The sequence below is a fragment of the Staurois parvus genome, unplaced genomic scaffold, assembly GCF_062004578.1.
Source record: "Staurois parvus isolate SC_StPar_1 unplaced genomic scaffold, SC_StPar_1.0 ptg002686l, whole genome shotgun sequence".
In the NCBI taxonomy this organism is placed as follows: Eukaryota; Metazoa; Chordata; class Amphibia; order Anura; family Ranidae; genus Staurois; species Staurois parvus.
Genome location: NW_028320482.1, coordinates 743,160 through 771,011, shown reverse-complemented (window position 1 = coordinate 771,011; position 27,852 = coordinate 743,160). Strand labels below are relative to the sequence as shown.

General features: G+C 45.9%; 1 protein-coding gene across 1 annotated transcript; it reads right to left on the bottom strand.

Annotated features, from left to right (window-relative positions):
* Positions 1 to 10,358: 10,358 nt before the first annotated feature.
* On the bottom strand, positions 10,359 to 16,574 carry LOC149429894 (uncharacterized). Its single transcript, XM_089666356.1, has 8 exons — positions 15,720 to 16,574; positions 15,404 to 15,501; positions 15,121 to 15,324; positions 14,810 to 15,031; positions 14,517 to 14,720; positions 14,231 to 14,437; positions 13,982 to 14,120; positions 10,359 to 11,989 (listed from the first exon to the last, which is right to left on the bottom strand). The coding sequence occupies exons 1-8, from the start codon at positions 15,802 to 15,804 to the stop codon at positions 10,659 to 10,661; spliced, it is 2,490 nt and encodes an 829-aa protein (XP_089522482.1). The 5' UTR covers positions 15,805 to 16,574; the 3' UTR covers positions 10,359 to 10,658.
* Between the last annotated feature and the right edge of the window lie 11,278 nt (positions 16,575 to 27,852).

Sequence of the window (27,852 nt, the reverse complement as noted above, 5' to 3'; positions counted from 1 at the left end):
CCCCACTGACACCCCCTGAATGATACCAAAGATGGTGTCAGTGTTTTTTTTCCCATTGACGTCAGAACCTTTTCTACTCCTACTGACCACAATCCGGCCCTTCTAAATTCTGAAGGACAGTAAACTGTCCCTTAGTTAAGAAAGTTTGGAGAGCCCTGGTTTAGAGGTTGGATGAAAGGTTTAGTGCCATAAAACACTTTTTGTTGGTAAACAGAACATTTCTATTGGTGGGGCACCGAAATGAAAATTCTTGGGACTGAAACCGAAAATTCCGGATGCGTTTGGCCGAAAACCAAAACGGACAGTTGTTAATGTTATATACATTTATACAGTGAAGGAAATGAGTATTTGATCCCCTGCTGATGTTGAATGTTTGCCCCTCACAAAGAAATGATCAGTCTAAAAATCGAATGTTTGGTGTATTGTAACACTGAGAGACAGAATAGCAACAACAAATTCAGCAGAAATGCGTCTAACAAATGATGACTGATTTGCATGTTCATGAGGGAAATAAGTATTTGATCCCCTATCATTCAGCAGGATTTCTGTCTACCAGGTGTCTTTCATACAGGTAACAAGCTGAGATTAGAAGCAGTCTCTTAAAGGGAGTGCTGCTAATCTCATTTTGTGACCTGTACAAAAGACACCTGTCCACAGGAGCAATCAAACAATCAGATTCCAAACTCTCCACCATGGCAAAGACCAAAGAGCTGTCCAAGGATGTCAGGGACAAGATTGTAGACCAACACAAGGCTGGACTGGGCTGCCAAACTATCTCCAAGCAGCTTGGTGAGAAGGTGACAACAGTTGGTGCAATCATTCACAAATGGAAGAAACACAAAACAAGTGTCAGTCTCCCTAGGTCTGGTGCACCATGCAAGATCTCACCTCGTGGAGTGTCAATGATCATGAGAACAGTGAGGAATCATCCCAGAATTACACATGAGGATCTTGTCAATGATCTCCAGGCAGCTGGGACCACAGTCACCAAGAAAACAATTGGTAACACACAACGCCAACAAGGACTGAAATCCTGCAGTGCCCGCAAGGTCCCTCTGCTCAAGAAAGCACATGTCCAGGCCGATAAAAAGTGGCCGATATGAATATGCCCTAGTGGTGGTGAATATGTTCTCTGGTTGGCTGGAAGCCTATGCTGTTACAAACATGACAGGCAATACCACGGCTAAGAAACTACGGAGTGAGGTAGTCTGTAGATTTGGGGTCACAGAGGTGATAGAGAGTGATCAGGGTCCAGCCTTCATAGCAACCCTTACAAAAGAGATTTGGACAGCACTGGGGGTCGAGTTGGCCCTACATACCCCATATCACCCTCAAAGCAGTGGGAAGGATGCTAAAGATGGCCCAAGAGACTAACATGAGTTGGCCAGACAGTTTGCCCATTGTTCAGTTTAGGGTCAGACACACCCCCTGGGGGAAACACTCCCTGTCCCCTTATGAGATTTTGTTTAGCTCAGCCCCCAGACTTGGTTGTTATTTTCCACAACAGTAGCAAATAAAATTTGATGTGTTAACTGATTATGTGACTGTATTATTACGTGAATTAACCCGTATCCATGTCCAAGTGTTTTCTCCATTCCAGATTCTGAGTCAGATACAGGAACTCACAGCCTATTACCCGGAGATTGGGTATTAGTAAAGACATTTATGAGGAAACATTCCCTTGAGCCAAGATATGATGATCCCTTCCAAGTTCTGCTGACCACAGCCCCTTCTGACAAGGTGGCCGGGAAGAACACTTGGATACACGCCTCCCACTGCAAGAAAGTCCCAACCCCTGAGGGAAAGGCGTCATCTACACCATGACAACTATGTTGTATATCCTTTTTCTAATGAGTCTGACAGAGGCTCAACAGGTGGATATCACCGAAATAGGTGACACCACTATATTTTGGTACAACTCATCCAACACTCATGTAGCTATTTACACCTTTGATTTCTGTAGTATAGATCCCATGTGGTGCTATGACCATAATCCATATGATCTTGACACAACTAGCATGTTCCGATAGCAGTGACCAGGTATACATATGTGTCATGGATGATTACTGGGGACCAAAAGATTAGAATCAGATTGGAAGGGATTTGGACTGGTGAGTATGCTCTTGCAAAGGCCATTATGCCTCTCCATATCCTAACAGAAGATACCCCTGACACATACACTGACTCAGCATCTAGGCACAGGAGGCAGCGGACAGCTCCCTCCGGAAGTTTTGACCCACATGTGTATATAGATGCCATTGGAGTCCCAAGGGGGGTGCCTAATGTATTCAAAGCCAGAGACCAAGTAAAAGCAGGTTTCGAATCCCTGATTCCCATGATAACTGTTAATAAAAATGTAGATTGGATAAATTACATATACTACAACCAACAGAGGTTTGTGAATTACACCAGAGATGCCCTCCAAGGAATCGTTGACCAGTTAGCCCCTACATCCTACATGACATTCCAGAATAGGATGGCTCTGGACATGATTTTAGCGGAAAAAGGAGGTGTCTGTAAAATGATAGAAGGAACCGGAACATGTTGTACATATATTCCTGACAATACTGGCCCGAATGGTAAGGTTACTCTGTCTATAAAGAAATTAGATCTGTCAGTGGAGCTGAAGAAGAACTCAGGTATCACAGGCCCGCGGGATCAATATTTTAGCTGGATGAGTGGGTGGCAAAAAGTGCTCGCCCAAATAGGGGTAACGGTATTAATAATTCTAGTTCTTTTAGCTCTGATTGTATGTTGTATTCTATCATTTGTAAAGAAGTTAATAAGCAAGGTTGTAGACAACAGCACACCTATATTTCTCCATCAACAAGAGGAGGACCCTTTTGTGATGGAAGAGGATAAACCTTTCACTCCTCTACGGTCCCTCCCCGTCAACAGCAATTTCACAATTTTGTAGGGATAGCATCTGACTTCCTTATGTACAAAGCCTGTGGCAAGGGGGGTGATGAAATAGTCATCACCTGTCTAACGTACAGCATAAAAGAGTTCCAAGGTACATAAGGACAGATGAGCGAGGTCGTATAGGGACAGAGGAAAATAGTCATTTTAAGGGGGGACTGTGATGGATTTGGTAAAATGTCTATTCTGTTTCCTGTTTAAAATATACATTTTATACATATTTACTTTTATACTTTTTCATATTTCTAAATATATGTGTTGTGCGTATATATATATATTTTTGTCTGCTGGGCATTGCAGTCCTCCTTAACTTGTTTTGCTCAGAGTGATGTTTTCAACCCCTCCCTTCGCACTGAGAGGACCTTATACTTAGGCTTGGAGTATGTGAGGGGGAGTGAAAAAGATAACGGGATGAGAAGCAAGCATCAAGTTTCTACATTTCTCCTATATTTCAGCCAAGCAAAATGTGCCTTTTAGAATGTGACTGTATTTACGTAATAATGACGTATACTCTATTGTTCTCTATGTATAAAAGGTTAAGCACCGCCCTGCAATAAACAGAGATGATGTGAAAATGGTTGTACTGGACAGTTGTCCGTGTAATTATTTTCCGGCGTGCACGCAATCCATATCTCAAAATTAGGAGCAGCAGCAGAAATCCTACCCTGAGCCCGATTGTGGTTCTCACAACCTTTTTAGTGACACCTCTCCACAATGAGGAGAATGTTCCGGCCCCGGAAGTGGGGGAATGTTGTGCCCCTGAAGGGGTTAATCTGGGTTCCCACACTATATATGTGTGTATCATCATCTGCTGGAGATAAAAGACATCACAGTGACTATGGAGGAAGAGGACGGACATGACTATGGAGGAAGAGGATGGACATGACTATGGAGGAAGAAGACGGACATGACTATGGAGGAAGAAGACGGACATGACTATGGAGGAAGAAGACGGACATGACAGGAGGGGGGGTTACTGTGTGTAAATAGAAAATAAATAATCTTATTACCTCCTCTGCTGCCACTTCCACCGTCTCCTCTCTACTTCCTCCCACCTCACCTCTCACCCAGAACTTCCTGTCTGTACCTGACATCACTTCCTGTCTGTCTTCCATAGAGACTTCCTGTCTGGGTAGAAGTGAGATCACCACCTTGTGGAGCTCAGAGGAACTGCAGCCCTGAGAAGCGTCTGGTAGTGTGACCCCGGCCTTGTGCTGTGTGTGTATGGACTGTAGATCCTTATAGAGGGGTCACCTCCACTCCCACCAAGGGGGACAGAGATATATGACTGCCTAGTCCAGCCAGGGTTCTTCCAAAGGTTTCTTGGGGTTCCTTGAGCAATGAACAATTTCTGTTTCTCAGTAACAACTGGCATCAATGATCTGTAAGGGGGGCAGTCTTCTCACTGTCCCAATGTAGGAATGTCCTCTCACTGACCACTAGACATGTACAGTTTGTTTTGTTCCAAATCGAAATCCGGACGAACTGTCCGTTATTCAGAAATTCGGATGTATCTGAATTTCAATAGTAATAAATCTGAAATAATGAAACAAAATTTGGACTGAACCCTATAATATCCTTTCTCTCAGAACCAGGCTGCAATAGCCAAGCTGACAAGACAGTGATGGTAGAGCAGGGCAGATCGGCCTTGGGAGAAAAGATCTGCTCCGAGGAGCACCTGCCAAGGAACAGCCAAAACCAACCATACCAAGCTCTCTGAGGCCACCAGAATGCCCTGCAACCCTCTATCCAGTGTGTAAGGTGAGTAAGCACTTAAGAGGCAGAAATGTATAAATGCACTGGTAATGGCACCACTAGCACAGCAGTCGCATCAGTCAAAGGGTCCCTCATGCTTGCCAGGAACCTAGACAACTCCCTATTGAAATACAAGGCCAACAAGTCTGGGGAGCTCCACTGCAGACAAAACTAAAGGAAACATGGCCGCATAGAGAACTTACCCTCATGGGTCCAGAGTTGATGACTGAAGTAGTCCACCAGCCAGTGAACAACAGAGAGCCAGCGTGTGGAGTTTTGCCTACCATAGAATAAGTGAGGTCTCCTGCACTACAGCTGAACTCCTCTTGCCACCCCAATGAACAACATAGGCTTCATTCATGACTTTGTCTGAATCCTTATGGGGCTCCCTTGGAGCAACTCCATGCAGTAAGGTACATAAAAGCCGATCACCCACCTCCACGATGTAGATAGGCAATCAAAACTGCTCTGGAAACCACTAGCCTGGGATCCAGAACAACTCCTCCCAGCCGGACAGGCTTCTGGCTGACACAACCTTCATCCAACGTAGAGGAAGAAAACAACTTCCCAGCCTGAAGAGCTGGAAATAATCCAACTGAAGGAGGGAGGTCCTGACCATCTGTCCTATATGGATCTTGCAGGAGACTTGTCCAGTTTGGATAGAATCTCCCTCTGCAGTACCCTGGTAGGGGACTGTGCATATGGGACCACTGAACAGTGTTACCATGAGGCCCTGGAACAGCAAAAGTAACACAGACTGGACTGCGGATATACTAAAGCTTGTCCAGAGGAACACCTTGGTCCGTGGTGAGCCAAGAATTAGCCCCCAATATTCCAGGCAGTTTATGGGCACCAGGGAGCCAAACCCCAACAAAGTGTGTGTCATGATCTCCATGTTGTTCGACAGCATCAAAAGAGATGTGGCAAATAGGTGGAGATTGTCCAGATATCTAAATGCAGGACTCCTGGTTCTCTCAGCAATGTCAAGATCAGGCTATCACTTGGTAAACACCTGGAGGGAGGTGGCCACCCCAAAGGAGAGCACCTAAATTACATAATGCACATTTCTGATCATAATGCAGGAGCGACACTGCTTGACAGAAAGTGGAATGCATGATTACGCATCCTAATTGGTATGAAAATCAGGAATCCCCGCACAGCTGGCTTCTTTTATGGGCACAATGAAACACAGCCTTGAGGTCCAGATCTGACCAGTCCCCTGCTGTCTTTAGCCGGTAACCAGGTTAGAGGAACTCCCACATCCCTCTCATTCTGATACTGGGATTATCACCCCTTAAAGAAGCAATTTCTGCACCGCCCTATAGAAAACCTGAAAAAGAGGAGGGGAGCCACAGAAAGGAGGGAAAGGGTTGGGCTGGCAGATAGGACAAAAATGCCATATGAAGCCTGACAGTACCAGTATGTGGACCTGCTGTCAGAAAACAGAGTGGTCCACAGGCTGTGAACCATCACGAGTGCACCCTCACTAGAGATGTCTGGTGAGGGAGCCTTCATGCTAAGGAAAGCTCATCCATGGACCCAGTGGGCTTGTGAGGCCAGGAGCAGCTTGTACCCCCCCAAGAGAACATGAAGGAATCAGAAACCTTGCTCCAACACTAAGGCTAGAGACCTTGCCAAAGAACCACAGTTGAGTCAAAATGCTGTTAGAGAAACAAGGCCACATCCAGAAGTGCATCAAACACACACTTTAGGCCCTAGCCAGTTGTGAGTCTGTGAAATAAAAAGCCAAGGACAATGCAAAACGTAGGACTGAATCTGAATTTTGGGCGGGTGGCTAAAACCTGAATTTTGGGCGGGTGGCTGATTCCATGTCCCATCCATGAGGACCTGGAAGGAGGAAGAAGTATCAGTATGTGGACCTGCTGTCAGAAAACAGAGTGGTCCACAGGCTGCGAACCATCAGGTGTGCACCCTCACTAGAGATGTCTGGTGTGGGAGCCTTCATGCTAAGGAAAGCTCATCCATGGACCCAGTGGGCTTGTGAGGCCAGGAGTAGCTTGTACCCCCCCAAGAGAACATGAAGGAATCAGAAACCTTGCTCCAACACTAAGGCTAGAGACCTTGCCAAAGAACCACAGTTGAGTAAAAATGCTGTTAGAGAAACAAGGCCACATCCAGAAGTGCATCAAACACTGTAGGCCCTTAGCCAGTTGGTTTATCATTTCTAAGTAGACTGGGAAGACCTGCTCCACACTCCGACCCAGCCGTGGAGTATTGCCCACAAAGTGAGTCTGTGAAACAAAAAGCCAAGGACAATACCGGATGAAGGCCTGAACCTGAATTTTGGGCGGGTGGCTGATTCCATGTCCCATCCATGAGGACCTGGAAGGAGGAAGATTCCTCTGCTGGTAATACGAATGCATTATGCAACCTAGAGATAGGAAGATTCATGCCAAGAGGGGAGGTCCACTTTTCCAACCAGACACGGCACTGAAGACCTGTGCGGAAATGAGACCGCATGACAGCTAACGAATGCTTGGGAGAATGGCCACATAAAACCAATCCTCACCTAGAAAGCCCTCAAACGTGATCTGGAGGGCAAAAACACAGGGTCCCGGTGACACGAGGCTCAGGCAAGATGCCTCATACCTATCTCATTCGTCCATGTGCCCCACAACAATCCGCACACACAGTTGAGATACACATTTTTCTTAAATACTATTAGCACAGAGAGGGGCGTATGGCCAACTGAGCAAGCAAGATGGCCGGGGACACTCAGAAGACTGACATCAACTCCCACATCCTTAACCGCATATCAGCAATGAAGCCACCCACTGTAGAGAGCCCCGCAACTGCTGCCAAGGCAGGGCCAGTAGGATGCTGGGTGGGACAGCAATAAATCACAATCAGCCCCCACTACCGTGCTGACCTAGGGGAACACCACAGCACAACACACCTCCATCCCCAGCCAGCAGGCAGAGCTCTAGAGGGAGTTTTTCTATTTTCTTTGTTTTATTAAATGGAAATCTAAAGGGGGCAGTGAGCTTCCACTGTGCACCCCCTTAGAACCAGGCTCCATCAGATGGCAGGAGGAGTCATGCAGAATACGCTAGCACTGAATGCAGTGATGTCAGATCCTGATCTGATAAGGTTCTGGCATCAGTTAACAGTTGTATATTACACCAAAGGCTTCCTGGGGGGGAAAAGAATTGAAAGGGACCACTACCGCTATTCACCAACTTGTGTTACAAACTGTCATGGCTGAATTCTGAACAACATGGTGTCCTTGACCTTTCACACAGCCTTGTGAGGGGCCCAGTATGGGTCTCCATTACAGAAGGTCCTTGAGATCATCCTGGAGACGTCAGGTAAACATACAGTAGAACTGATATTTTCATTTATGGTCCTGACCCCAAGAAATACCTCTGATTGTCTGCTGGTCCTCAGAAAAGCCATCTACCACATTGATCTATGTGTAGGGTTATTCCAAGCCCAGGTAATCAGGGAAGATTTCCTACTGGGGTCTCAGCAGTTCACAATACTAAATTCCTTTACTCTACAGGGGTACAAAGGTTGAGAAAAGTTGTTCTAGAAAATCCTTTCTAAGCCAGGGTTTTGTGGAGTCCTAGGGTTCCTCTAGAGCAGGGGTCTTGAATTTACATTTACGGAGGTCTGGTCAGCAAAATTTCCTTCCAGCAGAGCTCCGATTCTCGTTAGCGATATAACACATCACAGTCCTCCGGTACATTATGATCTTTAGCGTACTTTTCACACTGTAGTCCCCTCTACATCACACTCCCCTCTTTAAAGAAGTCCCACAGTGTCCTCTTTTCCTTTCACATCACTGATCCCTTTACATCACAGCGCCCCTTAACATAACACAGCACCCCTAACACAACACAGTGCCCTTAACAACACACCACATATATAGCAAAGACGGGATGTCTCTTTGCTGGATGGGGATGTCCCTTCTTGGACAAGGCTGTCTCTTTGCTGGATTAGGATGTCTCTTTGCTGAACCCAACTGGGCAAAGAGACAGCGCAGATTAGCAAAGAGACATCACCATCCAACAAAGAGACAACTCATCCAGCAAAGTGACAGCCATCCAGCAAAGAGACAGCTCATCCAGCAAAGAAACATCCCGTTCAGCAAAGAGACAGCCCGTCCAGCAGAGACAGCCCCATCCACCGTCACTGCAGACCTGTCACAGTGTGCCAGCGGGTGAAGAAGAGAGGCCGCCGTTGTCCCTTCAGTGCAGCAGCTGGCCGAGGAGGTGTCCGTGTCAGCGGCGCTTCCTGCCGCTCCTCCTGTCGGCCCTGCTTTAGGCATAGCCCCTCAGCGGGAGGTGAGCGGAGGCTGTGGTCTGTATTAGACCAACCCAGACCGCGGTCGCCGCTTACCTCCCGCTGTGCGGCCCAGTCATCTTAAGCCCGGCAGCCCTGAGGGCGGGCACCCGGTGGTGGCTTGGCTGCGGTCCGAACAGGACTGTCCCTCAGTCTGGTTCTGGACCGCAGTCCACCATTTAGCGACCACTGCTCTAGAGGTTCAGGGAGACTTGAAAATTATTTTGGTGGCACCTCTATTTTTTATTGTTTTTAAAAATTTTGAAGTTTTGTGGGGGGGGGAGGGTTGCAAGTAGCTGGTTTTGCCTAGGGTGCAAAATAGTCTAGCACCAGCCCTGCCACCAGGTATGGAACATTGTTCCCTCTCAGTCACAGCCTCAAAAGCACATGGAAGACACTTCAGTGTACATTTTGGATTGCCTGGCTGGGACTGGGAACCGCCTTGATAGGACCTTATAATTAGTTTCTATTAATTGGACATGAAGGAAGCTGCTTGTAGAGATTCCTGCTCTATGCATGGGGCAGGAATAGGTTCTTCACCAACATGTGATTGCTACTCTGCCTGAAACCACCCTCATGTCGCCCAGTCGGGGATCCAAAGGTATGGACCTGTGCTGGTGAAATGGACTTATGGACTAAAAGACCTTCTCACCTGTTAAAGGTATGACTACCCCATGGGGCAAAAGGGAGCACCAGGGGCACAGCTAAAGGGCACTTAGAGGACTTTGTAAAGGAACATGTATGGGGGACGTCAACATCAGTATCTAAAATGCCTGGGGAAGAAGAGGATTTAAGCTGGGATGGGGGATTTGTACTGGAAGAGGGGGAATCTTTGGGGAGAATTTTGGCTTTTTTTTCAGGGAGAAAATGAGGATTTTTGCTGACATACTTTTTTTTTTTTTTTTGGGGGGGAGGGGGGGGGGGGTGATTGGCATCTGCACCCTGGGCTCTAGCTGACCTGGTCCTGGCACTGCTCCTGAGCGCATGGGTATGGTCTCAGTTATTATTAGAAAACTATACCTGACTATGAAAACCAAAAGGACCTAGTTGTAGAAAATTTCTTCCATGACTGCGACAAGCATTCATCCAACCAGCACAAATTTTGGCCGTGATTTAATTAACATAGTGATTTCCTTTGATCCTCAGCTCCATCTAGTAGCCATAAGGTGGTATTTTTCCTCCATCTGGAAAACTATTGCAATACCGCATTTTGACCACTAGATGAAGCCAAAGATCATAGGAAATGACTGTATGAAATTAAATAAGACCGACATTCGTCACATCTGGGTGAATGCTGGTCACATTCGTTCTATGCATTGTTTATAAAACAGACCTCTAAGTGTTTGTAAAATCTTCCACCACAAAATGTACTCAGCCAATGAAAGGTGATGACTCCATTTTTATTCTTCTCCTGCTATCAATGGCCAACCCGGTCCCACACTTCATCCACATCTTTGGTGACCTCTGATCTCCTTATGGACTCTTTCTTCCATGAAGATCAGCCATGGAGTATATCTGAGGTGTATATCAGGGTGTGCTTCTTCCCCACATGAGAGTTGGGATGTCCAGCAGCATTCATCTAGAAGACATTTCCCGCACTCAAGGCACTAATACACCTCCAGGGTTGTGTGGGATCCCTGATGTACAGGAAGACAGGACATCAGGGAAGAACAATTCCCTCACTCAGGACAGGAAAGTGGCTTCTCTCCCATGTGTGATCTCTGATGTCTGTAAAGACTAGACTTCTGTGAAAAACATTTCCCGCACTCAGGACAGGAATACGGCTTTTCCCCCGTGTGAGATCTCTGATGTATGACAAGTAGTGATCTTTGTATAAAACATTTCCCACACTCAGGACAAGAATACAGCTTTTCCCCTGTGTGAAATCTCTGATGTATGACAAGTTCTGACTTTTGTACAAAAAACTTTCCGCACTCAGGACAGGAATATGGCTTCTCACCTGTGTGCCATCTCTGATGTGCACAAAGATGGGATTTCTGTGAAAAACATTTCCCGCACTCAGGACAGCAATATGGCTTTTCCCCTGTGTGAGATCTTTTATGTTTATAAAGACTTGAATGTCCTATAAAACATTTTCCACACTCAGAACAGGAATATGGCTTTTCCCCTGTGTGCGATCTCTGATGTCTGTAAAGATCAGACTTCTGTGAAAAACATTTCCCGCACTCAGGACAGGAATACGGCTTTTCCCCCGTGTGAGATCGCTGATGTATAACAAGCAGTGATTTTTGTATAAAACATTTCCCACACTCAGTACAGGAATACAGCTTTTCCCCTGTGTGAAACCTCTGATGTGCGACAAGTTCTGATTTTTGTACAAAGCATTTCCCGCACTCAGGACAGGAATATGGCTTCTCCCCTGTGTGCAATCTCTGATGTCTGTAAAGATGGGATTTCTGTACAAAACATTTCCCGCACTCAGGACAGCAATACGGTTTTTCCCCCGTGTGAGCCCTCCTATGTTTGTAAAGGCTGGAATGTCTCAAAAAACATTTTCCACACTCAAGACAGGAATACATCTTCTCCCCCTTATGAGACCTCTGGTGTGTGACAAGTTCTGATTTTTGTTCAAAACATTTCCCACATTCAGAACAGGAATATGACTTCTGCCCCGTGTGCAATTTCTGATGTTTGTAAAGAATTGATTTCTGTGAAAAACATTTCCCGCACTCAGCACAGGAATATGGCTTCTCACCCGTGTGAGATCGTTTATGAACACTAAGATTGAATTTAGAACGGAAACCCTTCCCGCACTCAGTACAGGAGAACTTCTTCTCTGTTGGAAGGCCGGCCCGGTCCCGCACAGTCTGAGGTTCCTCAGGATACGAGGAATCCGATGGTCCATCTACACTGGGTGGTGCCGGATGGACATTGGAGGGAGCCGGGTTTTCTCCTGGACTATACTGTGTGATGTCCTCATCTTCTACTTTCCAGTCTGGAGACAAAGTGAGACAATCCTCGGAGGTTTTCCTCATCTCCCGACCATGGACTAAAATACAAAGACAAAGAGGATTACTAGACAGGAGCTGATTGGTTCCCTCAAACCAGGACTCCGCCCACATCAGGCAGCTTGGGCTCTGAGGAGCTTACAATTCCACCCTCAAGGGAACTAGGAAATGGCTCCTCTGATCTCCTACCAGGTCATTTCTTTATTCATGGACCTTAGTCAGAGAGTGAGGAAACAACCAGAACTGTCTTTTATAGGAGGGACAGTGATGAGGGGATTATAGGACGAGGGTCCCCACCCCCTCTATCACTCATCGCCATCTTCCCAACACAAGAAGTACCACACTTCCTTATTTACTCCATGATTTAGTCATGAAGAACAGCGGGGCTGAGCCCCACCAGAGGTCACAGAGTGAGGATGGGGGGAGAACAACCATAGAAACATAGAAAAATTATGGCAGAAAAGACTGAGTGGTCCATCGAATCTGTCTTTTTGTATTTGTTAACTGTTTTATCTGAGTAGAGATCTATGTTTGTCCCAAGCATGTTTGAAGTCATTAACTAGTGACTAGCTCACTACCTCTTCTGGAAGTCTATTCCTGGCATCTACTACTCTTTCAGTAAAATAATACTTTCTGAGATTAGTTGTGAACTTTCCTCCAGTTAGTTGGAGGTCATGTCCTCGTGTTCTTGATTTTGGTTTCATGTTGAAAATTCTGCCCTCCTGAACCGTATTCACCCCCTTCATATATTTAAAGGTTTCAGTCATGTCTCCCCTTTCCCTTCTTTCCTCCAGACTGGACATGTTACGTTCCTGAAGTCTCTCCTGTTATGTTTTATCCCCCCCAGACCTTTCACTATTTTTGTTCCCCGTCTCTAGACTTGTTCAATCTTATCGATATCTTTTTGTGAGATCTCCAGAGCTGGACACAGTACTCTGAGATCCAACTAAAGATCTACAGTTGTGTTCAAAAGTTTGCCTCCCCTGACAGAAATGGTGACATTTTGGCATTTATATTGAAAATCTGACTGATCAAGCCAAAAGTAATGTCTTTTATTTAGGGGTAGTGATGATATAAAGCCATTTATTATCACATAGTTGTTTGGATCCTTTCTAAATCACGATAGCAGAAATCCCCGAAATGGCCCGCATCAAAAGTTTCCCCCCCTGGAATGTTTGGCCTTGGTACAGACACACAAGATGACACACACAGGGGGTTAAATGGCAATTAAAGGTTAATTTCCCACATCTGTGGCTTTTTTATACTGCAATTAATGTCTTTGTATAAATAGTCAGTGAGTTTGTTAGCTCTTTTACGTGGATGCACTGAGCAGGTTAGATACTGAGCCATGGGGAGCAGAAAAGAACTGTAAAAAAGCAAGGTTTCGCTGCTGGTTTCCCTTACTTAAGATGCTGGTGCTTGCACCTGAAGCCAACTGAAATTGCTGGATCCTTGGACCAGTAAGTGTCCTAATATTAAAAGGCAGCAGCTACAGAATTTGTAGCTGCTGACTTTTAATTCTTTTGGTGACACTGCAGCTCCTCTTTAAATGTTTACTGTAGACAGGTTGCAGAGATCCCACACCGCTGCCTCCCATCTCCTGAGACTGCACTCAGTGACTTGGGTCTGAGACTATACAGACATATCCCTCCACCCGGCACAGCCAGCAGACTACAGAGCAAGTAACCCTGGGAGAATTGTTCTGTCAGAGATCTTACTGGACCTGGGAATGGAGAAGGAGACCCAAGACACATGCTCCAGTTGTCTGGGTCTAGTAACACTTATGGTGTAAATCAACATTTTTCTGCCAGCTGAACCCCAGAACCTCCATAAATCCAGTCTAGATACATAAATTGTGTCTGCAGCACAGAGAAGGAAGATTATCCCAGAGAAATCCAGGAATACAGGACGGGGAACACAGCTCAGGAAAGTGACCAGGGGATTACAGGCTGATATCACCCAGTCCCCGCCCTACTCTGGACCAATCAGTGAGCAGTATGGGTGGAGGAATGGATTTAGTGTTCATGACCCACCTGTGCTGATCTCTGTAGGAGTGTCCTCCTCTATAAATGTCCCCGTTATTCCATCCTCCTCCATAGACTGCTGATCATCCCTCACATACGCCTCCTCTTCTTCTTTAACCTCAACTTTTATATCTATCAGATCTTTACCCTAAACCAAGAAAATGGGAGAAAATATCATCTGCAAAATATAAGTTCAATTAAAAAAAATCCACACATTGCCTCCACTAGTCCATGTTCTAGATTCTCCATCCCACCAACCTTGTGATGGTGAGGGATGGTGTGACCTTCCTGTGTGGAATCCCAGGAATACAGAGGACGGGGACATCTCTCTGGAGGGTTCCTGGTATTAGGTGGCTCCAACATATCCTTGTGTCCTTCTGAGAACTCCTCCATCACTCCATACTCCTCATCCTCCTCTTTATACTCTTCTTTAACATCAATATTATCATCCCCGAGGATTCCACTCTGAAAGATATAATAAAACATTCATTGTAACAAACATGCTGTGTATAAATCACAACTACCAATAATTGTCATCATCTACCTGATGATGGTGAGGGATGGTGTGACCTTCCTGTGTGGAATCCCAGGAATACAGAGGACGGGGACATCTCTCTGGAGGGTTCCTGGTATTAGGTGGCTCCAACATATCCTTGTGTCCTTCTGAGAACTCCTCCATCACTCCATACTCCTCATCCTCCTCTTTATACTCTTCTTTAACATCAATATTATCATCCCCGAGGATTCCACTCTGAAAGATATAATAAAACATTCATTGTAACAAACATGCTGTGTATAAATCACAACTACCAATAATTGTCAATCATCTACCTGATGATGGTGAGGGATGGTGTGACCTTCCTGTGTGGAATCCCGGGAATACAGAGGACGGGGACATCTCTCTGGTGGGTTCCTGTAGCTGGATGACTCCACCATGGTGTCCTGGTACAGATCTTTGTCTCCTTTAGAAAACTCTGACTCCTCCATCCCCCCATCTTCATCCTCCTCCTCTTTTATCTCTTCCTTAACCTCAGCTTTAGGATCTCTCAGGTTTCCATTCTGAATATATAATAAAAATGCCATCAATGGTAACAATGCAGATAATGTACAGATCCTAATGATACTATCAGTGATTGTTCCTCATCTACCTGATGATGGTGAGGGATGGTGTGACCTTCCTGTGTGGAATCCCAGGAATACAGAGGACGGGGACATCTCTCTGGTGGGTTCCTGGTATTAGGTGGCTCCATCATATCCTTGTGTCCTTCTGAAAACTCCTCCATCACTCCATACTCCTCATCCTCCTCTTTATACTCTTCTTTAACAATATTATCATCTCCGAGGATTCCACTCTGAATATATAATAAAACATTCATTGTAACAAACATGCTGTGTATAAATCACAACTACCAATACTTGTCAATCATCTACCTGATGATGGTGAGGGAAGGTGTGACTTTCCTGTGTGGAATCCCGGGAATACAGAGGACGGGGACATCTCTCTGGTGGGTTCCCATGACTGGATCCATCTACCTGATGATGGTGAGGGATGGTGTGACCTTCCTGTGTGGAATCCCGGGAATACAGAGGACGGGGACATCTCTCTGGTGGGTTCCCATGACTGGATCCATCTGTAGGAAACACACACACTGACTGAATCCATTGTTTCTATGTGTTTATCAGATGATGGGGGATCTAGGTGGATCCTCCGTACTGCTCTCTCCTTTACAATAAAGTCTCCTCTTACCCGGTGATGTGAGGGGCGGCTGATTGTCCATCATGACGTCCTTGTAGAGATCCTTGTGTCCTTCTAAATACTCCCACTCCTCCATGGAGAAATAGACAGTGACACCCTGACACCTTATAGGAACCTGACACACACAATGATACAGTCACCATCCAGACACATCCCTTGTCTGTTACTGGAGAATGTCCCAGAATTCCCGGCACCGCTCACCTCTCCTGTCAGCAGCTCAGTGATCTCTCTGGTGACTCTTCTTATTTATCTATAACAGGTGTCAAACTGGGGGCCCTCCAGCTGTTGCAAAACTACAAGTCCCATCATGCCTCTGCCTTTGGGAGTCATGCTTGTAACTGTCAATCTTGCAATGCCTCATGGGACTTGTAGTTTGGCAACAGCAGGAGGGCCGCCAGTTTGACATCTGTGATCTATACCAACAGGGAGGGAGGTGGTGGCAATGTGATGGTCATACATACCCACCATGGGGTGCGCTATCCCTTTTTAAATCTTTCAATACAAAAATAAACCCTAAGTGGTTACATATGTCTATTAATAAATACTAAAAAAGTCCATAATAGTGTGTATAGTCCATTTTCACAAATTCGGTGCTGTGCAAAGAAAAAACGTGCTGTCCCAGGAATAGGGTGGGGAGCATAGCAGAGCACCAAGCACTGATACTCCTTACAATGTGATGTCATATGATCTCCAGACTTCACAGGAGGAAAACTCTACATCTGAACACAAATAGTAACATCAAATTATATTCCCAGAATCCTCCTCACCTCTCCGGTCAGGTCTGTGTTTTATTAATAGAGATAAGAGTGATGTCATGTGACCTCCCAGAATCCTCCTCACCTCTCCGGTCAGGTCTGTGTTTTATTAATAGAGATAAGAGTGATGTCATGTGACCTCCCAGAATCCTCCTCACCTCTCCGGTCAGGTCTGTGTTTTATTAATAGAGATAAGAGTGATGTCATGTGACCTCCCAGAATCCTCCTCACCTCTCCGGTCAGGTCTGTGTTTTATTAATAGAGATAAGAGTGATGTCATGTGACCTCCCAGAATCCTCCTCACCTCTCCGGTCAGGTCTGTGTTTTATTAGTAGAGATAAGAGTGATGTCATGTGACCTCCCAGAATCCTCCTCACTTCACTGTTCAGGTCTGTGTTTTATTAATAGAGATATGAGTGATGTCATGTGACCTCCCAGAATCCTCCTCACCTCTCTGGTCAGGTCTGTTTTATTAATAGAGATAAGAGTGATGTCATGTGACCTCCCAGAATCCTCCTCACCTCTCCGGTCAGGTCTGTGTTTTATTAATAGAGTCAAGAGTGATGTCATGTGACCTCCCAGAATCCTCCTCACCTCTCCGGTCAGGTCTGTGTTTTATTAATAGAGTCAAGAGTGATGTCATGTGACCTCCCAGAATCCTCCTCACCTCTCCGGTCAGGTCTGTGTTTTATTAGTAGAGATAAGAGTGATGTCATGTGACCTCCCAGAATCCTCCTCACTTCACTGTTCAGGTCTGTGTTTTATTAATAGAGATATGAGTGATGTCATGTGACCTCCCAGAATCCTCCTCACCTCTCTGGTCAGGTCTGTTTTATTAATAGAGATAAGAGTGATGTCATGTGACCTCCCAGAATCCTCCTCACTTCACTGTTCAGGTCTCCAATTTATTAAAGCCCTACTTCAGGCTGAGGTAAAATGTACCCATTCAGAACCCCTCCCACAAATCTATGGGTTAAAAGAAGGCATTCTGACATCATTACATACAGTAACAGTCCTGCTTTCCAAATGAAGATGTCAAGGGTCTGCCCTCATCATAACTGCATTGGAAAAAAACATATGAGCCAGATGGAGGAACATTGGTAGGAGGAGCTGTGAGGTCAGTGTGATGTCATAGGATTCTCTGACTCTGGATGGAGGAACATTGGTAGGAGGAGCTGTGAGGTCAGTGTGATGTCATAGGATTCTCTGACTCTGGATGGAGGGACATTTGGAGGAGGAGCTGTGAGGTCAGTGTGATGTCATAGGATTCTCTGACTCTGGTTGGAGTGACATTGGGAGGAGGAGCTGTGAGGTCGGTGTGATGTCATAGGATTCTCTGACTCTGGATGGAGGGACATTGGGAGGAGGAGCTGTGAGGTCGGTGTGATGTCATAGGATTCTCTGACTTTGGATGGAGGGACATTGGGAGGAGGAGCTGTGAGGTCGGTGTGATGTCATAGGATTCTCTGACTTTAGATGGAGGGACATTGGAAGGAGGAGCTGAGAGGTCAGTGTGATGTCATAGGAGTCTGACTCTGAATGGAGGGACATTGGGAGGAGGAGCTGTGAGGTCAGTGTGATGTCATAGGATTATAAGACTGGTTGGAGGGACATTGGGAGGAGGAGCTGTGAGGTCAGTGTGATGTCACAGGATTCTCAGATTCCAGATGGAGGGACATTGGTAGGAGGAGCTGTGAGGTCGGTGTGATGTCAGGATTCTCTGACTCTGGTTGGAGGGACATTGGGAGGAGGAGCTGTACGGTCAGTGTGATGTCAGGATTCTCTGACTCTGGTTGGAGGGACTTTGGGAGGAGGAGCTGTGAGGTCAGTGTGATGTCATAGGATTCTCTGACTCTGGTTGGAGGACATTGGGAGGAGGAGCTGTGGGGGGCGCTCTGTGAGGTTTCTGTACACAGAATCATTTCTCCCGGGTGCGTCCCACCTCTCCTAAACTGAAAGATGAACGTTGTCTTTGGGCTTTGCCAGGACACATCCTATCCCTGTGATCTCCGTGTTCTCCAGAGACTTTACTGATCACATTTCAGGATGAATATCTGAGACTGGGATCATTATGGAGAAATACGTTTTCAGGACATTTCCTACAAATAAAAGTTTTCTCTCTTTCTTCATATTTTATAAAATAAAGACAAACATATTCCAATCCCCACTAAATAGCCCCCCCATCCCCCGCCACTGATAAAAGTGGTATAATCCATTAGTATAGACTGATGAGGTGAGAGGGTGACCCATCTCCACAATGAGGAGAATGTTCCGGCCCCGGAAGTGGGGGAATGTTCTGCCCCTGAAGGGGTTAATCTGGGTTCCCACACTATATATGTGTGTATCATCATCTGCTGGAGACAAAAGACGTCACAGTGACTATGGAGGAAGAGGACGGACATGACTATAGAGGACGGACGTGACTATGGAGGAAGAGGAAGGACGTGACTATGGAGGAAGAGGACAGACACGACTATGGAGGAAGAGGACGGACACAACTATGGAGGAAGAGGACGGACACAACTATGGAGGAAGAGGACGGACACGACTATGGAGGAAGAGGACGGACACGACTATGGAGGAAGAGGACGGACGTGACTATGGAGGAAGAGGACGGACGTGACTATGAAGGAAGAGGACGGACGTGACTTTGGAGGGAGAGGACGGACGTGGCTATGGAGGGAGAGGACGGACGTGGCTATGGAGGAAGAGGACAGACACGGCTATGGAGGAAGAGGACAGACACGGCTATGGAGGAAGAGGACAGACACGACTATGGAGGAAGAGGACAGACACGACTATGGAGGAAGAGGACAGACACGACTATGGAGGAAGAGGACGGACGTGACTATGGAGGAAGAGGACGGACGTGACTATGGAGGAAGAGGACGGACGTGACTATGGGGGAAGAGGACGGACGTGACTATGGAGGAAGAGGACGGACGTGACTATGGAGGAAGAGGACGGACGTGACTATGGGGGAAGAGGACGGACGTGACTATGGGGGAAGAGGATGGACGCGACTATGGGGGAAGAGGACGGACGCGGCTATGGAGGAAGAGGACGGACGCGGCTATGGAGGAAGAGGACGGACGTGACTATGGAGGAAGAGGACGGACGTGACAATGGAGGAAGAGGACGGACGTGACTATGGAGGAAGAGGACGGACGTGACAATGGAGGAAGAGGACGGACGTGACAATGGAGGAAGAGGACGGACAGGACTATGGAGGAAGAGGACGGACGTGACCATGGAGGAAGAGGACGGACGTGACCATGGAGGAAGAGGACGGACGTGACCATGGAGGAAGAGGACGGACGTGACCATGGAGGGAGAGGACGGACGTGACCATGGGGGAAGAGGACAGACAGACATGACGGGGGGGTTACTGGGTGTAAATAGGAAATAACATCTTATTACCTCCTCTGCTGCCACTTCCACCAATGTCTCCTCTCTACTTCCTCCCTCCTCACCTCTCACCCAGAACTTCCTGTCTGTCTTCCATAGAGACTTCCTGTCTGGGTAGAAGTGAGATCCCCACCTTGTGGAGCTCAGAGGAACTGCAGCCCCGAGAAGCATCTGGTAGTGTGACCCCGGCCTTGTGCTGTGTGAGTGCAGAAGTGAGCCTGATTTTGCACCCTTCGGCTTTAGTAAATAAACCCCATTATGTCATGTTTTGTGGACTTCTTCTGTAGGATAATTGACATGTAATTACAGCACACTAGCAATTTTTGGACATCATGCGATTTCTGCTCAGGATGTTTATATGTAAAACAGACAAATGTTTTTGTATATGAATAGTTTGCACAGTACTTAGTATTTTTTATTTATTTATTAAATTAGCGCAGTTGTTTTTTTTTACATTAGTTATATACTGTAAGTGCTGAATTGTTGAGAACATCAAAGCAACTGCTGGGAATATAGAGGTAGAAAGAGTTCACAGAAAAAAGCTCATTTGATTATCTACCAGGTATGTGATAGGATCATTACACTGACCACTGATATAAGGGGCTTCTTCTCCCATCAGTCACCAATGTAAGGGACCACTACACTGACCACTGATATAAGGGGGTCCTTCTCCCATCGGTCACCAATGTAAGGGACCACTACACTGATCACTGATATAAGGAGATCCTTCTCCCATTGGTCACCAATGTAAGGGAACACTACACTGACCACTGATATAAGGGGGTTCTTCTCCCATTGGTCACCAATGTAAGGGAGCACTACACTGACTACTGATATAAGGGTCCTTCTCCCATTGGTCACCAATGTAAGGGACCACTATACTGACCACTGATATAAGGGGGTTCTTCTCCCATTGGTCACCAATGTAAGGGAGCACTACACTGACTACTGATATAAGGGTCCTTCTCCCATTGGTCACCAATGTAAGGGACCACTATACTGACCACTTATATAAGGGGGTCCTTCTCTCATTGGTCACCAATGTAAGGGACCACTATACTGACCACTTATATAAGGGGGTCCTTCTCCCATTGGTCACCAATGTAAGGGACCACTATACTGACCACTGATATAAGGGGGTCCTTCTCCCATTGGTCAACAATGTAAGGAGCCACTACACTGACCACTGATATAAGGGGGTCCTTCTCCCATTGGTCACCAATGTAAGGGACCACTACACTAACCACTGATATAATGAGATCCTTCTCCCATTGGTCACCAATGTAAGGGACCACTATACTGACCACTGATATAAGGGGGTCCTCCCTTTGGTCACCAATGTAAGGAACCACTACACTGACCACTGATATAAGGGGGTCCTTCTCCCATTGGTCACCAATGTAAGGGACCTCTACACTGACCACTGATATAAGGGGGTCCTTCTCCCATTGGTCAACAATGTAAGGAGCCACTACACTGACCACCATGTGCTGCTGCCAGGAAGAGGCTTGGGAACGGAGCTGGGAAAGTGCAGAGTCTGGAGGAGGACCATGGGAGGGCTGAGGGAGTCTGCTGACTACTGTGACCAGGGGAGGTTGAAATGAGGGGGTGCTGTGGCTGCACAAAGAGGCACAAGATCTGTAGGAGAAGTTCTGTCTTCCTCTCCACTACCAATTGCTGAGATGGGGGGAGCAGAGTAAAGTCTCTCTGCAGCTGCCTGGAGAAACGTAGGATCTGGAAGAAGAGTTTTGTCCTCCTCTCTGCTACCAACAGACAAAGTGGGGGCTGAGACGAGGGGGCTGCCGCAGCTACAGGAGAGGTGCGAGGATCACATGAAATGACCTGGCAGATCACATTCGGCCCATGGGCCTTGTGTTTGGCACGTGTGGTTTAATGGCTTTGCAGACAGTGACTCGATCCAAATTGCATCGTGCAGATTGTAGAAAGCTTTAATCCAAAAAAAAAAAAACTTGTGCAGATCATGAGTTAGGTAAAAAATCAGTGTGTCTAACTGCAGCAGAATATAGAACATGTGATGAATGAAGACTAAATTATGAAGAAGTAGGGTGGGACTACCTACATCCCTTAGCTACAGAGTGAAGAAAGGACAAAATGATTCAAAAGTAAACAAACAACAATGCGTGTGTAACCTGATAGGTAGGCATTGTGATTGATGCTGCAATTACAATGAGGAGCATTTTGGGGAGATTTTAATAATTTTATAAAGGACCTATCAAGTCTTTTGATGTTTTTATTTCTAGGTGACTTTTTTTTGTGACAGAATAGTGATACTATGTACTCCATACTCATTCACATAGAAGTGGGGGTCATATCTAGGCACTTCCTTATTATTTAAGGGCTTCCAGGTCCCCATTCCACAGATACCCTCAACATCCAGGGAAGGATTGAAGGCATGTGACCTGGTATGGTTCAGGAGGGGAAGGAGCACACACTAATCCTATCTTTCATAGCCAGGTCTGGTATAGATTTCCTGGGGGACATCACACATTTAAAAGGTTCTGGTGTGAATTTTTTTCTTTCTTGCTGTAGGAGGTGCTACAACAAAAGTGACATTTACAACTAAAAAATGATGACACAGTTTAAACTGCCACCAAATAAAACTTAATTGCGATGTAGTCGCAATTTTGGCAAACCAGATAACTCCGGACACGGACTTGAGAAAAACAAATGATTTATTAAAAACATTTCTGTTTTGACTCAACAGATGGTTTGTGCTCTCATCTTCTAAGTGAGTTAAAGAAAACTTCTTACAAGCATATATACCAATGATTACAACACAAGGCATACCAGGGGAGGACTGACAACTCATGGGGCCCCCAGGCAATAGGGGATCATGGGGCACCTGTGTCCTTGCCCACACTCAAAGCACACCCAAAAAAAGCCTATAAAAAGTTACCAGGGGCATTTCTTGGGGCCCCCTACTGACCCAGGGCCCTTGGGCAGTGCCCGAATGCTCGAATGGTCAGTCCACCCCTGAGGCATACATTTCTTCTTTCACTTTCTATTACATTCAACAGGCTTTCTAAACTCTGAAGAATAACTTTGGACAGCAGCTGCAGATAAGAATCCCAGCTATGAGCTGGTACACATTATTCACAGGAAATAAGGGAGGGTGGAAGATGAGCCAAAAACCTTGCTATTACAAACACACGCTACTAGAAGTGTTAAAGTTTAAAGGGGAATGCTGCAATTTCTGGGTGCAACCACAGTGGCACACAGACCACCATTAGGGGTCTGCTGTTGTTTTTTTTCTGGGACCTTTGGGATCTGCTTGCCATTTTTTCTTTTAAAAAAAAAGAAGCCAGGAGGGAAAAGTCATGCCAGCAATTTAAAACTTTTTTCCAGGTATTTTTTTTTTTAATCTTTTCTGCATGGTCCATGTTCCCCAGGGCAGTGCCCACCCCTTGCCTATAAGCCCAGAAAATGGGCATTTGTAATTTGACAGATTCAGGGCCTATTGATTTCAATGGCTTAGGATTTAGCATCACACCAAACCCAGGGCAGTTCAGCTCATCGCTAGTTACTGTACCATGAATTAGAGTTCCAATATCTCCCCTGTTTTCTGCAGACAGATATACATTTCCAGAAACGTACAGATTCCTCATGTTCCCCGATACGAGCTCATACATTAGACTTTATTAACCACTTGAGCACCTGAGGATTTACCCCCCTTAATGACCACGCCTCTTTTTGCTACTTGGCGCTGCACTAATTCAACTGATAATTGCGCGGTCATGCAATGCTGCACCCAAACGAAATGTATGTCCTTTTTTTCACACAAATAGAGCTTTCTTTCGGTGGTATTTGATCACCTGTGCGCTTTTTATTTTTCACGCTATAAACATAAAAAGGCCAAACATTTTGAAAAAAAAACTATATTTTTTACTTTCAGCTATAAAAAATATATAGTAAACTCAAAGTTGGTTATAAATTTAGGCCAAAATGTATTCTGCTCCATGTTTTTGGTAAAAAAAAATCCCAGTAAGTGTATATTGATTGCTTTGTGTGAAGTTATAGCGTCTACAAACTATGGTATAGATACTGCAATTTACGCCATTCTTCTTCTATACAGCGCTGCGCTAGTTTAACGGACAATTGCGCGGTCATGCAATACGGTACATAAATGAAATTTACATACTTTTTTTCCCCACAAATTGAGCTTTCTTTTGGTGGTATTTGATCGCCTGTGCGGTTTTTATTTTTTGCGCTATAAAAAGAAAGGCTGACAATTTTGAGGAAAAAAAAACAATATTTTGGACTTTTTGCTATAAAACATGTCCAGTAAAAAAAAAATGCAAAAATCAAATTTAGTCATAAATTTCTGCCAAAATGCATTCTGCGACATGTCTTTGCTAAAAAAAAAACCAATACGTGTAAATTAATTGGTTTACGTAAAAGTTATAGCGTTTACAAATGGCGGGAAAGATACTGGGCTTTTTAATTTTTATTTATACTAATAATGGCGCCGATCAGCGACTTTTGGCAGCAATCAGCGACATATGGCGGCGACCAGCGACTTATGGCAGGACTGCGGGACAGCGGCGGACATTTTGACACTGGAGGGGGAACTGACTTGGGGTCACTGACATCCCCAGTGACACCAATACAGTGATCAGTGAAAAAAAAACACTGAAACTGTACTAATGTCACTGGGGAGGAAGGGGTTAACATTTTTAGAATTTGCAGTGTAAGGGGAGTGTTTTACTAGGGGCTGGGGGTGTGTACTGGAGGGGGGGGGGGAGGGCGGGGGGAGCTGATCGCAGGAGAGAAACTCTGCAGCTTCTCACAAGCTGTCAGAGAACTGACACAGAACAGGGCTGTGTGTAAACAATGCAGCCCTGCTCTGTGTCAGAGAACACCGGCAATCGCGGGAAAACGGCTGGTAAAAACCGGCCGTGGCCCGTCGGCTGACACCCGCTGCTGACACCCGCGGGACAGGTAGGGCGGCGGGCGCGCGCCTCGAGCGCGCCCCCTACATGTTTTGAAGGCAGCCGTTTTAAAACGTGCTTTTGCCTACGAGTGCCGCCCTGCCACCGCTTATATGTGGTGGCTGGGCGGCAAGTGGTTAACTTTCCAACCAGGAGTGAAGGAACTTGGCAAGATACTCTCCCCATGTTGAGGGTATGTGATCTGGTATTGTTTAGGAGGTGAGCATGCTCACTCCCCATCCCCCACCTATCCTGGGTGGCCAGGATGCATGCTCAGATGTGGGTCTGGCATGGATTTTGAGGGAGCACTTCAAACTTCCTAGTGTTTTTTTGTATAGAGCTCCCTCTTGACAACCATATCAGACATGAAGGGGCTCCCATCCAAATACTAACCAGGTCTGACGCTGTTTAGCTGCTGTGATCAGACAAGATGGGGCACATTCAGCCTATAGGATCTAGTATGAAAATTTTTGGGGGCCCCATGCACATATTTTTTATTTTGTTTACATACACCTGTCAGCCGGGAATTCCCAGTTGAAAACTGAATGGGCTGGGGGGATACGTCATCAGGTGTTAGGGTGCCTGCGGCAATTGACTCCCTATCAACCAGCTTGAGCGGTAAGCTGCCACATTTAGCAGCAATAGTAATAATGCAACTGAAAGTTTAATGTGGTTGAATACCCATTTAGTTCAGTTGTTCTCTGACCCCCCAAAACAAGCCAAATTCTGTCCAAATATGGGTGCAATCCAAACCCAGAGCTCATTACAAGTGCTCTATTTATTGGTCTCTAATTGGCGACCAATGGGAGAAGGATCCCTTTATATCAGTAGTCAGTGGAAGGACATTCTTACATCACCGTGCAATCATTGTACCTAAGAGACAGAAATTGTTCTTTACTCAAGGAACCCCTAGAAACCTTTGGAGGACCCCTGGCTGAGAAAGGCTGGACTAGGCAGTCATATATTTCTGTCCCCCTTGGTGGGAGTGGAGATGACCCATCTATAAGGGTCCTTTCACATGGGCGTTCTGTTTTTCTTCCTCAGTTAAGTCACGTTTTTTCTGAGAAAAAAGGGATGAGTTTACAACCATTTTTTCATCCATTTACATCCGTTTTTTCATCCTTTTACATCTGTTTTCATCGCTTTGGCCTGTTTACAACCGTTTTTCATCCATTTACATTGGTTTACATCTGTTTTTCATCCGTTTACATCCATTTTCATCTATTTGGGCCATTTACAACCGTTTTTCATCCATATACATCCATTTTCATCCATTTAGATCCATTTATATAAATTTTTCATCCATTTACATTGGTTTACATCTGTTTTTCACCCGTTTTTCATCCATTTTCATCTATTTTCATCCATTTAGATCCATTTACATCAAATTTTCATCCATTTTTGGTCCGTTTCCATTCGTTTACATCCGTTTTTTCGTCCGTTCTGTTGTTGTTACAAAGAATGCTAGCGGATGCGGACATTAACGGATGTAAAAAAGATGTTCATCCGTTTACATCTGCAAGTCCATAGAAATACATGGGGGTTCGGTTTTCATTCGTAAATGGACAGAGGAAAAATGGACAGATGGAACGCCCGTGTGAAAGGGACCTAAGGATATAGTCCATACACACACAGCACAAGGCCGGGGTCACACTACCAGATGGTTCTCTGGGCTGCAGTTCCTCTGAGCTCCACAAGGTGGGGATCTCACTTCTACCCAGAAAGGAAGTCTGTGTGGGAGACAGGAAATGATGTCGGGGACAGACAGGAAGTGCTGTCAGGTACAGACAGGAAGTAGAGAAGAGACGGTGGAAGTGGCAGCAGAGGAGGTAATAAGATGTTATTTCCTATTTACACCCAATAACCCCCCGTCATGTCCATCCTCTTCCTCCATAGTCACGTCCGTCCTCTTCCTCCATAGTCACGTCCGTCCTCTTCCTCCGTAGTCACGTCCGTCCTCTTCCTCCGTAGTCACGTCCGTCCTCTTCCTCCGTAGTCACGTCCGTCCTCTTCCTCCGCAGTCACGTCCGTCCTCTTCCTCCATAGTCATGTCCGCCCTCTTCCGTCATAGTCACTGTGACGTCTTTTATCTCCAGCAGATGATGATACACACATATATAGTGTGGGAACCCAGATTAACCCCTTCAGGGTCACAACATTCCCCCACTTCCGGGGCCGGAACATTCTCCTCATTGTGGAGATAAATTCTAGTAATATGGTCCTCTAAACAAACAGCACTGACAATAAACAAGACAAGGACCATCCTGACCATACATGGCCTACAAAGGGCAATGATTACACTACACAGGCAGCCAATGGGCAATCATTACAATATGCAGCTGACACAGCTAGGCGTACGTATATGTGTATGATTCAACTAAAGACAACACAAATGTAATAAATATCACCAGATAACAAATTATGACAAAGTCCCAAAAAAGTTAAGAATATTAAATGTGCAATAATTCCCCTTTTCAATTGTGGTCAAAGGTTCTCCACCTGAAGAAAGGCCCCACTGACCCCAAAAGGGCAAACACTTACCTCCACCAGTTAACCAGCACTAGTTTAACCATTGGGTTATGAACACCTTTTGGGTCAATCCCTAGAAAGTTGGCCCAAAAGGTGTTAGTGGGGAGAAGATAAATATGTGGGAGGGTCTGATTGGAACTCTCTCTCTATCCTGGGGTCTCCCACTGGCAAGCAGCCTGTGTGTTGCAGAAGAGCTGCTGCTGTTAGGCATCCGCATGTGCTTGGCTTGAGGGCTTGATAGAACTTGGAGTTAAAGACATTTCCTGGAGGACACTACCTTAGGAAGCTGGGTTGGTGAAGAACTCCTTTCACCGAAGAGTGTCGAAGGGAAGCTGGTTGGGGAGCTGTCTGTGGACATTGTGAGGAGGACCTTTTGCCTAAAGCTCCAAGGGTGCCAGTAATTTGAGGGTAAGGTGCCAGAGGTTACTACAAGGACAGTGACTGCTCATACAGAGTCCCAGACTAGGCTGTCCCCTATACCTC

What these genes read in the sequence shown, in the direction of transcription:
- LOC149429894 (XM_089666356.1), bottom strand. Translation starts at nt 15,804, where the DNA reads ATGGAGGAGTGGGAGTATTTAGAAGGACACAAGGATCTCTACAAGGAC. An exon ending in CCATCCCTCACCATCATCAG is followed by an intron (nt 15,032 to 15,120) that starts GTAGATGAGGAA and finishes TTATATATTCAG; the next exon opens with AATGGAAACCTGAGAGATCC. An exon ending in GTCACACCATCCCTCACCAT is followed by an intron (nt 14,721 to 14,809) that starts CATCAGGTAGAT and finishes ATCTTTCAGAGT; the next exon opens with GGAATCCTCGGGGATGATAA.